Raw genomic sequence first — 14,496 nt, 5'->3', positions numbered from 1 at the left:
TGCACCCAAGTTTCCATTAATGAAGAGTTATAACATCAATGAAACTGACTTCATGTTAAAACTGTTGTTATAGTCATGTTGTCTGTTGTTGCCCAAATGAGGATGGGTTCCCCTTTGAGTCTGGTTCCTCTCGAGGTTTCTTCATGTCGTCTGAGGGAGTTTTTCCTTGCCACCATTGCCACAGGCTTACTCATTGGGGATAGATTAGGGATAAAATTAGCTCATGTTTTAAGTCGTTCAAATTCTGTAAAGCTGCTTTGCGACAATGTTCATTGTTAAAAGCGCTATACAAATAAACTTGACTTGTTATACGCACACATACGTATACAGCACTCATTAACATGCTGAAAATAGACCTGTAATACAGACAAGTGGATGAATGTTTGTTAAAGAAGCAGTCCTATGGCGAGTGTGACGCTCTCTACAGCAATTTGAGAGTAAACAGATCTGATACAGCATGACGATGAAACACTAAACAGGCAGAACAAGCTGTTCCAGCTCCATTTGCTTAAACATACGAGATTGCTGCCTCATCATCTCTCTGTTTACTATTGACAAAGTTATGAACAAGACAACAAAATGTGTATTGCACTGGTAATGGATAGCAGAACTCAAAGGGGGAAGCTGATTTGATTTTATCTACCAAGGAAAATACGTAAATATTGCTGACTTACTGAAATATTGCTTACTGAAATATTGCTCACTCTTACTCCTAAAGACAGATTTAGGTTTTCCTCATAAGAACCAAAGTAAAGTATTTTGGAGGTGTGATTGTGATTTATTGAAAGGAAATGTGTATATATACATACACACACACTTTCAATTAATTCATATTACACATCATTTAGCTCACATGTTAATTGCATTATTAGCACTGAAACACAAATCACCACTCGGTATTCTGTTCTCTCTGGAGGCATATTCACTTCCATATTTAGCCTGTACAGTTGAGTGCAGGCCTGTCTGGACACACACAGCTCTGGGTGACGGAGTATTTCCCACAGAGAGACTGCAAGAGCATGACAGAATCATACACACAGACTATGAGTTCTCTCAGGCTTGTTCAGGCACAACTCTAAACTGCTTCTACGTGCAGATTCCAGACACTGCCTATACACTCTTGCGTACCACTGACAAGGCATGCAACTGTTTTCTCAAAAGAGCCTGAAATATAAAAGTTTCTCTTATAAGCTCTGAATACATGATGCACAGTTTGCAATTGATGGATGCTTAAATGCAACTTCTTTCATTCAAAATAAAGAGAACAGCTGATACCAAGCTTATAATTTTATTACAGAACTTAAAAAAAAAATCCAACTTTAGACATACATCACCACTTGCACAAATGTTTAATAAAATAAATAAAATATAAAATGTACAAGAATTTGATATAAAACACTGACCCATATTTAACACCAAATGCAAATGGATAAAGTTAGAGACGGGCAAAGATCAGATGAAGATTGATTTACTCAGACTACTCTTGTAGGGCATTGTAGTACAGAACTGCAGGACGACAAACTGTTACCCAATTATTTAAAAACACTTGCGCTTCCATTATCTCCATTATTATAAATCCCATCACTTGCTTTCGAAAGTCCATTGTTTTTAAAATGCCTCATTTCTCAGACTCTGGCTTATTGAAGATTCCCTCCATTGCGGTAAAGCATGAGCCGGCAGCAGAACGATCTTCAAACCTGTAAAGCAGATCCCCCCCCCAAAAAAAAAAGACTTAGGCTACATCCACACGACAACGGCAACGAGATTTTTTTTTTAAAAAATACCGTGTCCACATGGGCAACGGATCAGTAAAATATCAGGTACATATGGCAACGCAACACTTGCTGAAAACGATGCAATCCACATGCCACACCTCTACGTGCACTGTAAGACGGTCCCATCGGAGACACCAGAACAATAGAAGAAGTAGACGCATGTGCATAAACCCCTTCTTCTGTAGCATCAGCCACATAAAGTTTTGATTATTAATCAGTAGCGTAAAACGAAAGACGCAGAAAGAGGAATGAACGGGGGTAGATGGAAGCCGGTACGCCAACATTCTGATATCCTCCAGAATTCTTTAATGGTCCGGAATAAATTGCTCCCACGTTGCTACACGTTGATGGATTACTTTGTTCTTCTACGCCCTTTATGAGGAATGTATTGTCGGACTTAAACCAACATCTGAAGAGGTGAGATCGCTCCGTTTTTTTTCCTATTTTTGCTGGCGGGATTGTTTTTGTTTTTGGAAAGCGCACGGGCGGTGCGTGATTTTGGTCATACTGCTTACGCAGTGTTTGGACTAAAGACTCTGCCCTAAGGGCTATTCTCTCTCTCTCTCTCTCTCTCTCTCTCTCTCACTTTGCACCATTACACAATAAATATTCACAGTGAAAATATTTTGTAAGCGCGTTTCATGAACCAAGTTATAGGATTTGTTGACAACTCGCATCAAGTTCGTTACACTTCTACCCGGCGTGAAGCACTGACAGTCATGTGGTTGTGACATCATCATAAACAAATCCGTTCTACTCATCCAGACGACTTCGCAACGGCGCCGTTGCCAGATTTTTCCACTCTGGAACCCGTTCTCAAAAGATTTCGTTTTGGGGCACCCAAAACGCCGGTGCCGTGTGGACGCCAGGCCGAAACGCTAAACAATTTTATCAGATTCACCTGAATCCGTTGCCGTGTGGACAGGGCCTCAGTGTCATGCTTAGAATAACTCACACAGGCAGACCTAGAATATAATGTGAGTAAATGCTTTGGGAATATCCACTCAGTTCTGCATGTTTCCTGTAACACTCCTTTACCTAATTATTGACAAACTGCAGCTAAATCTGTCTAATGACCCTTTCTTAAACAGTCTCTCTGTTCTTTTTCATTTTCTTTAAAATGTGGCGTAGTTTCTCCTGCCATTGTTTTGAATTAAGACCACATTCAAGATAGTCATGTCCTGGAATGCTAGATGCAATCTCACACATCTTTCTCACTACCAAGCTGGATCTGGGGGATGTCAAACATCACATGTGGTGCCTGAACAACCAGCTCATGGGCCTGAGAGAGCATGGTGCATGCACACATTTGGGAGCAATTTGTGAGATAAGTAGATGTGAGATTTAGAGGACAGAGAGGCTGGCCGAGAGGGTGATAGGAGGACAAAACCGGAGACATTTGGGAAAAAAAAAAAGTAATTGATGGTGGATTTAATAAACTTTAAGGGGAAACAAACACACACACACACACACAAGAAAGAGAAAAGGGAGGGAGAGAAAGAGAGAGAAAAATAGAAAAAGATGGATCAGCATAGCTAATCTCAGCTGTGTCCTGAACCTATGGCCTTGATGTTTTCGTCTTCCCGTTCCTGCAATCTGTGCATCTCCTCAGAAATAGCTGAGCTGCTCTTATCTCTCTCTCTCTCTCTCTCTCTCCCTCTCTCTGATTAGAGCAGAAGAGAGGCCAAACCGATACTCATCCAATTATGCAATAAATACATTTCCTAGAACAAATTTGATTAACTATCCAAACCAAATTAGAACAGTATTCATTCTCCTATAAGCACACATTTTTGTAAGAGTGTTTACTTCTCAGCCATTTTAAGCATAGTAGTAATTCCTGTCCATAGAATCCAACTTGTCATTACTGTTTTGTTCTAGTTCACCTTTCCCTCTTAAGATTAAAAAGCCTGTAGGAAGGACGGGCTACAATTGGTTCTCTCAGGTCAACACTCGCAGAAAATCAACATCAGCTTACCTCTGCTTCTCTGTCGTCACGGTTAACTGGCAGGTTCAGTCTTCCTGAAGTTCCAGTGACATCAGATGGGAAAATGCTCCAACACTCAGTCATAAGCTAACCACATGAGGCACACAGCGACTCGGAACCAGAGAAGAATTCCGGTTTACAATTCATTTTATCTGGGTTATGAATTGTGGAATGTCTTATTAGTGTCTTCTTTATAAACACCTTCAGTTCATGTAGTGGTTAGTAAAGCATGTGACTCTGACTCAGTAATGATGTTGATTTTTGAAGAATCCTCAATTTATCCTACAGAACCAGGATTTCCATTTTGATACGCTCAGCACGCGCCATCTCTTTCAGAACAAACATCATTTACAACAAATGCTTTTTGCTCTTAAAGTGCATCCTAGTAGTTAATACTATAACTCTCATGTGTTCAAAAATCAAGCTATAAAAACTGAAGTCATAATGTTAGTGTCAGTGTTCCCAGGTGCATTAAATGCAGTTATTTGAATCGTCAGTGTATACAGTGGTGAGTGACATAAATAGCAGATTATCTCAACAGAAAATATCAACATTTAGTGCAGTTCAGCAGTATTGCTCAAAAGCAGCCACATCCAGATTAAAACTTTTTTTTTTTTTCTGAAATTAGACTACAGCCGGCAGTTCCTTTAGACAACGAAGCATATAAGTCCGTAACTCTGCATGTTCCTGTCCTGTTGTTTTCCTCCGTGAAGTACTTGTGGCTCCTCAGCACCTCCCATTTCACACTCCCAGTGGAACACAGTGCCATTATTGTAGCAACAATCTTCCGAGGTAGATTATGCATTGTGTTTGTGTCACTACTTTTGTTCTGTTCTTGTTTTTCATGTTCAGTGAATCCATTCTCTTCAAAATAAGAGATGAATTTTTTTTAAAAATGTGACGAGACAGGAAAGTATAAAACAAAATCTTTCATCTGCCAGCCTATTATCCATTTCAGTTTGTATGCAATATAGGCTGTAGCTGAAACCAAATCCTTTCAGACCTTTATGCAGGTACTGTATTGCTTCTGAAGTGTTATACTGAACTCTCGTCAGGTTTGCTACACAGCCGCGTGTGCTTCCTTTTTTCCAGAATCTGGTTGAGCTCCTCAGTGAAAGAGTAAGAGTAATACAGTGGAGACGTGGCGTCTCCGTCAGTTTGTTGGAGTAACACGTAACTATTGCCGTTCATTTTGCGTAAGACGCTGGGCAGTGTGGCTGAGAACCCATTGGTGTAGTCCAACTCAGAGCTTGGTAGAGGTGGAGGAAGTGGAGGTGCAGGAGGAAGTTCTTTACTAGAGGAAACCTGGGCCTCTCCGGGAACGATCTGTAGCAGTCCATCGTGTGCGTTTACTTTCCCGTTACAGTGGCTGGAGATGGTCTTTAGCTCCATGCGATCATTCCCCTTCTTTCTGTCAACTTGGGCTGCTGCCCGGACAGAGTACTTCCCCCGTTTGCTTTGCACGCAGAAACCCACGTACAATAGCACTACAGTCAGCACCAGGCATAATCCACCCAGGATGGTGATCAAAGAGATATACATGGCCTCCATGTTCCTCATGGCCTGAAACTGTGGGGGAAGGGGAATGGGCAGCACCGGTGCTGGATTGCTGTTGTTTTGGGGTTGGAGAGTTGAGTGGGGTGGCAGCGGTAGGTATTGTTGCACAATCAAAGTGTAGATCACTGCATGGATGCGGATGCCGTTCTCCAAGGCGAAGCAGCTATAGTTGCCACTGTGCTCTGGTCTTGCCTCAATCACCAGCAAGCCATCAGTGCCAATGCGATAGCCTGAGTTCAGCCCATAACCCTGCAGCTGCTGCTTATTCCTCGTCCACTCTGGGGTTGCGAGATTGGAGCTGAGCTCACATTGCAGAAGCACATCATCCCCTGCCATCACTGAGCGAATACGATAGAGAACCATGTCTGAAAATGAAATACAGGCAGTCAGCTGTTACAGATCCATGCACAGGTGTGAATGAGTAAAGGTGCATTTGGAGTGTAATCTAAAGAGCGTCTGGTCATTATCAGTGCTGACTGCTTCAAAACTCACAAGGGTTCTGAAAATTTATTTGCACATTATTAGAACGATAGCTATATTGGAAACGGCAATACTTTTATGCTGTAGGAGCTTATTGCTTCAAGAGTGAACATAAAATTGAAGTGCTATTGGTTTGCTAAACATAACCGTTATATTTAGCAAACGATGACATGTAAATCAATTATAAATTGCAATCCATTCCTGCATAGCAAATAAAAACTTATACAGGGCGTTTGAAACATGTTAATATTCTCCATTTACTACATTTAGCAGATGCCTTTCTCCTGAGCAAATTACAGAAGTGCTTTGTATTCTCTATCAAAAACAGCTCCTCATGTTAGTTTAACAGGTCAGGGTCTAATGCCATCAAGCCAAAAAAACCTCGCTCACTTTATTCTAAAGCATGCACCAAATATTACACTTGTATAAAAAGCTTAATCTATTTGAGCTTAAGTATTTTAAGCAATAAATGCTCCTCCTGTTATATTGCTCTGATGACTTTGAGGTCTGGGAAATTAGTATGCATACCATCTGCTGCAGATCTTGCACAGCTTTCATTCCCATTAAGGATGTCTTGAGTCAGATTGGATCTGCACATAATTTAAAAAAAAAAAGAAAAAAAGAAAAGATAATTAGTTCTGGTTGAATCTATCCAGAACTCACGAGAAATCTTACGACTAATAATAATATTGAAGACATACATATGTACGAGCCCCATTTCCAGAAAAGTTGGGATATTTTCCAAAATGCAATAAAAACAAAAATCTGTGATTTGTTAATTCACGTGAACCTTTATTTAACTGACAAAAGTACAAAGAGATTTTTCAACAGTTTTACTGACCAACTTAATTGTATTTTGTAAATATAAAAGAAGTTAGAATTTGATGCCTGCAACACACTCAAAAAAGTTGGGACAGAGACATTATTACCATTGTGTTACATCACCTTTCATTTTAATAACACTTTTTAATCATATGGGAACTGAGGATACTTATTGTTGCAGTTTTGCAATTGGAATTTTTGTCCATTCTTGCTTGATACAAGACTTCAGCTGATCAACAGTCTGTGGTCGCTGTTGCCCGATTCTCCTCTTCATGATGCGTCATACATTCTCAATAGGAGACAGAGCTGAACTGGCAGCAGGCCAGTCAAGCACACACACTCTGTCTACGAAGCCACGCTGTTGTAGCCCGTGCAGAATGAGGCCTCGTATTGTCTTCCTGAAATAAACATGGACTTCCCGGGAAGAGACGTTGCCTTGATGAACAGGTCTCTCTAAAATCCCAATATGTGCCTCGATAGATCAATGGTACCTTCACACACATGCAACCTCACCCATGCTGTGGGCACTGATGCCCCCCATACAATCACAGATACTGGCTTTTGCACCTTTCTCTGATAAACTGGATGGTTGTGTTCACCTTTGGCACTGAGAGCTCGATGTCTGGTTTTCCTGAAAACCAGCTGAAATGTGGACTCATCTGACTGCAGCACGTTTCATTTGTCTTTCGGTCCATCCAAGATGAGCTCGGGCCCAGAGAAATAGGCGGCATTTCTGCATAGAATTGATGAATGGCTTCCTCCTTGTGTAATCCAGTTTCAGGTTGCATTTCTGGGTGCAGCAGCAGCAGACTGTGTTACGTGACAATGGTTTTCGGAAAGTACTCCTGAGCCCATGTTGTTATATTTGTCACATTAGCATGACGGTGGGGGCGTCGTGGCTCAGGTGGTTAAGGCGCCATACCATGAATGCGGGCGACCCGGGTTCGATTCCGGCCCGAGGTCATTTCCCGATCCCTTCCCGTCTCTCTCTCTCCCGCTCATTTCCTGTCTCTGCACTGTCCTATCCAATAAAGGTGCAAAAAGCCCAAAAAAATATCTTTAAAAAAAAAAAAAAAAAACATTAGCATGACGGTTTCTCAGGCAGTGCCGCCTGAGGGGTCGAAGGCCACGTACATTTAACAATGGTTTCCAGCCTTGCCCTTTACACACTGAGATGTCTCCAAATTCCCTGAATCTTTTCACATCATGTACTGTAGATTTTGAAAGACCTAAAATCTTGTATTGAGAAATGTTCTTTTTGAATGGACGAACAATTCTCATGTATTTTGACATAAAGGAATGAGCCATGACCTTGCTTGCAAAGACCGAGCCTTTGGTGCTGCTCCTTTTATACCTAATCATGATACCAATTAACCTGCTTATTGTGGAATCTTCCAAAACTGTGTTACTTGAATATCCTATAAACTTTTCAGTCTTATTTCGCCTGTGTCCCAACTTATTATTTTTTTTTTTGGAGTGTGTTGCAGGCATCAAATTCCAAGTTCATGTATATTTACAAAATACAAGTAAGTTGGTCAGTAAAACTATTGAAAATGTTTTCTTTGTACTTTTGTCAGTTAAATAACTGTTCACATGAATTAATAAATAGCATATTTTTGTTTTTATTGCATTTTGGAAAATACAGTGGCATGAAAAAGTTTGGGCACCCTTACTGAAAATGTCTGTTACTGTGAATAGTTAAGTGAGCAGAAGATGAACTGATCACCAAAAGGCATAAGGGTAAAGACGACACATTTCTTTTCAGCGTTTGTGTATTATTTTTGTTTTGTACAACTGGAGAGTGAAAAAAGAAAAGGAACACCATGCGAAAGTTTGGGCACCCCAATACATTTGAGTTCTCAGGTAACTTTTACCAAAGTTCCAGACCTTAATTAGCTTATTGAGCTGTGGCTTGTTCAAATTCTTCATTAGGAAAGGTCAGATGATGCAGATTTCAAAGCTGTATAAATTCTCTGACTCCTCAAACTTGTCCCTAAAATCAACAGCCATGGGCTCCTCTAAGCAACTCCCTCGCATTCTGAATAATAAAATAATTGATGCTCACAAAGCAGGAGAAGGCTACAAGAACGTAGCAAAGTGTTTTCAGGTAGCTGTTTCCTCAGATTGTAACGTTATTAAGAAATGGCAGTTAACAGAAACAGTGGAGATCAAGGTGAGGTCTGGAAGATGAAGAAAACTTTCTGAAAGAACTGCTCGTTGGATTGCTAGAAAGGCAAATAAAAACCCCTCTCCAACTCTGAAGCATGGGTGTGGCTCGATCATGCTTTGGGGTTGTGTTGCAGTCAGTGGCACAGGGCACATTTCATTGGTCGGGGGAAGCATGGATTTGAATAAATACCAGCAAATTCTGGAAGCAAACATCACACCATCTGTAAAAAAGGTGAAGTTAAAAAGAGGATGGGTCCTACAATAAGACGATGATCCAAAACACACCTCAAATTCTACAATGGAATACCTCAAGAAGCACAAGCTGAAGGTTTTGCCCTGGCCCTCACAGTCCCCTGACCTAAACATCACTGAAAATCTGTGGCTAGATCTCAAAAGAGCAGTGCATGCAAGACGGCCCAAGAAACTTGCAGAACTGGAAGCCTTTTGCAAGGATGAATGTGTGAAAATCCCCCAGGTAAGAACTGAAAGATTATTAGCTGGCTACAAAAAGTGTTTACAAGCTGTGATACTTGTCAAAGGGGGTGTTACTAGGTTGAGGTCTGTGCGGGTCGGATTTTTCAGTCCCGCTCCTGCCCGCGCCCGCATTGTGCAGTCCCACTCCCGCCCACAAAGAATTATGATTTTTCAGTCCCTCTCCCACCCGCGCCCACAAAGAATTATGATTTTCAGTCCCGCTCCCGCCTGCCATATTTTGTCCCGCTCCCGCCCGCAAATCCCGCATGATGCAGACGTTCGCGTTATTTCTCAGGAAAGTTCTTGTCTTGACACAGCGTGATGGTGCCCCGCCCCCTACTTTGAGTGGATTTGAGCATAAATATCTACAGCTCACGTTCACATTTGTTATTATTTACCTTGTTTCTGAATTCAGCATGTAGTGTCTCTAATAATAATAATAGTACCTAGTAATACTAGGTACTAACCATGCAGGGTGCCCAAACTTTTGCTTCGGGCCCTTTTCCTTTTTTGTCATTTAGAAAATGTAAAAGATGAATATAAAAAATTGGTTTTGCTTAAAATATAAAGGGAATGAGTCATCTTTAACTTTATGCCTTTTGGAGATCATTTCATCTTCAACTTGCTTAACTGTTCACAACAACAGCAATTTTGACCAGGGGTGCCCAAACTTTTGCATAACACTGTATCCCAACTTTTCTGGAAATGGGTTTAGTAGATTAGAACATCAATGCATCTCAAAACTGAGACATGGCCCATGGATTCAGGAAGGCAAACGTGTGAACAAATATCATGGCGGGCTCTGGATTTACACAACCAAAAGCTAGACACATACCTGTCTGTGTGTGAGGTGATCTCCACACAATCAGCCCCATCCCAAGCACAGAAAGGGTCCCGAGCTAGCATGCAATCAATGCAGGACATATATCTGTGACATGTGGACAAGGGCAGCTGCACAACACCAGAGGGTGAGCCCACATACACACTCATCTAGAGGTGAAACAGCAATATAAATATGGCGGGTCATATTTTAAAATTACATATCTACGTTTTGTTATAAGCAAAGGGCTATATCCTTCTGTCGTAGAGGACGTTTGTCCAGTTACTAACCTGTTTCTGAGAGATGACTATACTGTTCACAGGCTGTGGCTCCTCAAACAGCTGCAGCTCTTCAATAATGTGAAGCTGACCTTTAACTTCTACTCCTCTCTGAAGCCAACCGTCATCTGCAGCATGCAAGCATCCAACATTATCAATGAACCAGAGGAACAGAATAATCATACGTCATATAACTACACACAGACCTGGGCCACCTCCCATGTTTTAGCAATGCAACCTGATGAATTTCTAACTGATCAGGCTTAAGTGACAAGGAATACAAGTAAGTTCTAGTGCACAGTTTAATCTGTTTGTCTTAAAACCTGTTTCCCCCCTCCCGTGTGATTCACTCAGGCAGGTAAGAACACACCAGTGACACTCACATGCAAACCAAAACACCCAGTCTGAGAGTCTAGTGAGAACGCTATTTCATTCTTAATCAGCCCAAGTGTGGGATGTGAAGCAAGCATGACGTGTATTTTGGGATATAGGTGACATTTTTAGTAGATGCAAGCTGCTCAACTGATTCACAAGACGCAACCGGAGCCAAAGAACAAAGCTGTAGTGTTCTGGATTTCAACTGACAAACAAAAAGAGAAAGTAAATACCGGATGTGATACACAAATTGTTTTAAAGCGATCTAATTTAAAATGTTTATATTTCTCTAATGGTTTCCTTAGTGTTGCGTATGTGTTCTCTGTGCTCAGATGATTCTGTGATTTCTACACACACTGTGTGTTTACATTTTTCCATTGCCTAATTTCTGACCAATGAACCAAAGTTTTCTGAGAAGAAGAAAGAAAAAAACCTTTGTCACATGCACACTTCAAGCACAGTGAAATTCATCCTCTGCATTTAACCCATCTGAAGCAGTGAACACACGCGTACACACACCCAGAGCAGTGGGCAGCCACACTACAGCACCCGGGGAGCAGTCAGGGGTCAGGTACCTTACTCAAGGGCACCTCAGCCCAAGGCCGCCCCACGTTAACCTAACTGCATGTCTTTGGACTGTAGGGGAAACCGGAGCACCCGGAGGAAACCCACGCAGACATGGGGAGAACATGCAAACTCCACACAGAAAGGCCCTCGCCGGCTGCTAGGCTCGAACCCAGAACCTTCTTGCTGTGAGGCGACAGTGCTAACCATTACACCACTGTGCCACCTTAAAAAATGTCAGACAGCACCGGCGGTTCGAACTCGGGTCGCCCCAGTGTACACTTGAATAGAGTGATTGGAAGTAACCACTTGGCTAAAAGTGGTTTCAGTGCTTTCAGGTTTGCCTAAGAATGTGCCATATAAAACCAAAGCAAACCAAATCACTAACAAACAAAAAGTATCAGGCGGCACGGTGGTGTAGTGGTTAGCGCTGTCGCCTCACAGCAAGAAGGTCCGGGTTTGAGCCCCGTGGCCGGCGAGGGCCTTTCTGTGCGGAGTTTGCATGTTCTCCCCGTGTCCGCGTGGGTTTCCTCCGGGTGCTCCGGTTTCCCCCACAGTCCAAAGACATGCAGGTTAGGTTAACTGGTGACTCTAAGGCTACATCCACACGACAACGGCAACGAGATGTTATTTAAAAATATATCGCGTCCAAATGGGCAACAATCAGTAAAATATCAGGTCCATATGGCAACGCAACGCTTGCTGAAAATGATGCAATACACATGCCACACCTCTAGGTGCGCTGTAAGACGGTCCCTTCGGAGACACCAGAACAATAGAAGAAGTAACAATGCATGCGCATAAACTATTATGCGCAAGACTTCATATTAGCCACAAAGTCAGGAAAATCTGTTTGTAAAATTACATTATAATGACCAAATACAATGAAAAGTATTTTTCCAGTCTCACCTGTGAAAGGTAATCCCATGTGATCTCGTTTGGACAGAAAACCTGTTGGTACAGTTAAACGCAGCTAATCTTTATTCTCCGCTTTGACCTTTCCAAAATGGCGGCGAGGATGACGTATGATTCTACGCAGAAGGCGGCGTCTTCAATGGTCCGGAATAAAGTGAATGATACACGTTGATGGAATTAAATTTGTTGTTTCTCACATGTGAAAGGTAATCCCATATGATCTCGTTTGGACGGTAAACCTGTTGGTACAGTTAAATGCAGCTGATCTTTATTCTCCGCTTTGACCTCTCCAATATGGCGGCGAGGATGACGTATGATTCTACGCGGAAGGCGGCGTCTTTAATGGTCCGGAATAAATTGGATTAATTTGCTCCTCTACGCCCTTTTTAATAAATGTATTGTCGGACTTAAATCAACATCTGAAGAGGTGAGATCGCTCCTTTTTTCCCCTATTTTTGCTGGCGGGATTGCACCATTACACAATAAATATTCACAGTGAAAATATTTTGTAAGCACGTTTCATGAACCAAGTTATAGGATTTGTTGACAACTCGCATCGCAATGAGAAGATCATTGGCACTACTGGTGTTAAGAATCAGACCATTTCATAAATGAATATTTTGCTGTAGAGCTGCAGTGTTTGTACAATTGCATGTTTTTGCTTCACTATTACTGTCACTATTCTGCTTCTTGCATTACTACTGTGAACTAACACTGAACATAATAATAATAATAATAATATCCAAGCTCGTGTTTCACTCTCACTAGTGCTCTGTAAGGCTTTTTCCTGGTGATATTCGTTACACTTCTACCCGGCGTGAAGCACTCACAGTCATGTGGTTGTGACGTCATCGTAAACAAATCCGTTCTACTCATCCAGACGACTTCACAACGGCAACGTTGCCAGATCTTTCCACTCTGGAACCCGTTCTCAAAAAGATTGCGTTTTGGGCACCCAAAACGCCGGTGCCGTGTGGACGCCAGGCCTAAACGATAAGCAATTGTATCGGAGTCGCCTGAATCCGTTGCTGTGTGGACAAGGCCTAAATTGACCGTAGGTGTGAATGTGAGTGTGAATGGTTATCTGTGTCTATGTGTCAGCCCTGTGATGACCTGGCGACTTGTCCAGGGTGTACCCCGCCTTTCGCCCGTAGTCAGCTGGGATAGGCTCCAGCTTGCCTGCGACCCTGTAGAACAGGATAAAGCTGCTAGAGATAATGAGATGAGACAAAAAGTATCACATTTTCTCTCATTCGGATTGGACAAACGGACTAACAATTGAGAAACAGCCCTGAAACACACCTGTCCCAATGAAGAGCATGTGGTACGTTTGGCCGTCTAGAGCAGTCACTCTGTGCACCACTATTTTAGTGTAGTCCACAGTCCTCCGAAACAACAGGGGACGTTGTCCTAGAGGGAGAACCTGTTGAGACATGAGTGGATGACGGCGTACAAAATGCAGCACATCGTCTGGCAGGTCAGTGGAGGACTTGATGCTTCTTTGTCGGAGTTGATCTGTGATGCACTAAGGAGAAAAAGATATATGTAGGCATGAGTCAAACTGCAAAAAGCATTACACCATGCACCACATATCGCATTTCCTCTGGCCTGGAAAGAAAAAAAAAATCTAAAACCACCGAAATAAAAACTGCATCTTGTCAGACATTACACTATTATGAGCCTCCAAAAAAAGCAAATCGATGTAAAACATGTAAACGTTTAGGTTGTAAACAACCATGGCTCACAGGATTAAAGCAACAAATAAAGATACCAAAACTATTCTTGCAAGTTTGTAGACAAGCTAAACAGTTATTGAATCTGAGAGGTCATATCTATAGAAGCACTGATTATAAATGTCTTGGTCTCTTGACATCTCTTTTATTCTTGATCCTAATCTCTATTGCAATGAGCCGTTATGCCGTAAGCATCTCATCTTTGAGCTTTTGCTCTCCTCGGTCCTCTGTGCATGCTACATCGGTCATGTAGGAGCACAAAGCAAGCAGGTGGAGCCGGATGGATCAAGATAAGCAGGCAGGAGTAAGAGGAGACTGCAGAGCTGCCAAGCTTACCGAGCCAGGTCTCGGATCAGGCACCTTCCCTGTGTACTCAGTCAATTTGGCACCAGTGTCCTCCCGATTTTCCATGTAGGGGCCTTCAAAGACCCGCTGGACGTCTTTGATTGAGTAGCGGCAGATGGCCGAAGCTTTGACGTTTTTCCTGTAAAATAAAAACAGTGTTTAATGCAACCTCAAAGCAGCAATAATCCAAGAGCTTTAAGCT

At 42.1% G+C, this 14,496-nt stretch overlaps 1 protein-coding gene across 4 annotated transcripts in view; it reads right to left on the bottom strand.

Annotated features, from left to right (window-relative positions):
- Positions 1 to 1,272: 1,272 nt before the first annotated feature.
- Positions 1,273 to 14,496, bottom strand: part of sema4ga (sema domain, immunoglobulin domain (Ig), transmembrane domain (TM) and short cytoplasmic domain, (semaphorin) 4Ga) — a 57,621-nt gene continuing 44,397 nt past the window's right edge. For 3 of the 4 annotated variants that reach the window (XR_009655058.1, XR_009655056.1, XR_009655057.1), the window contains 7 exons: positions 14,286 to 14,433; positions 13,519 to 13,741; positions 10,375 to 10,490; positions 10,100 to 10,254; positions 6,328 to 6,389; positions 3,754 to 5,684; positions 1,273 to 1,697 (listed from right to left, as the gene is read on the bottom strand). Coding sequence is in view for 1 of the 4 variants with exons in the window: in XM_060925755.1 (XP_060781738.1) it covers positions 4,798 to 5,684; positions 6,328 to 6,389; positions 10,100 to 10,254; positions 10,375 to 10,490; positions 13,519 to 13,741; positions 14,286 to 14,433 (1,591 nt within the window). In the remaining 3 variants the exon portion in view is untranslated. Of the gene's footprint in view, positions 5,685 to 6,327; positions 6,390 to 10,099; positions 10,255 to 10,374; positions 10,491 to 13,518; positions 13,742 to 14,285; positions 14,434 to 14,496 lie in introns of all 4 variants that reach the window. The other variant, XM_060925755.1, reaches the window with a different exon arrangement.

The sequence above is a fragment of the Neoarius graeffei genome, chromosome 7, assembly GCF_027579695.1.
Source record: "Neoarius graeffei isolate fNeoGra1 chromosome 7, fNeoGra1.pri, whole genome shotgun sequence".
Taxonomy (NCBI): Eukaryota; Metazoa; Chordata; class Actinopteri; order Siluriformes; family Ariidae; genus Neoarius; species Neoarius graeffei.
Note: the sequence above shows the minus strand (reverse complement) of the source record. Positions and strands in the feature narration are given on the sequence as shown.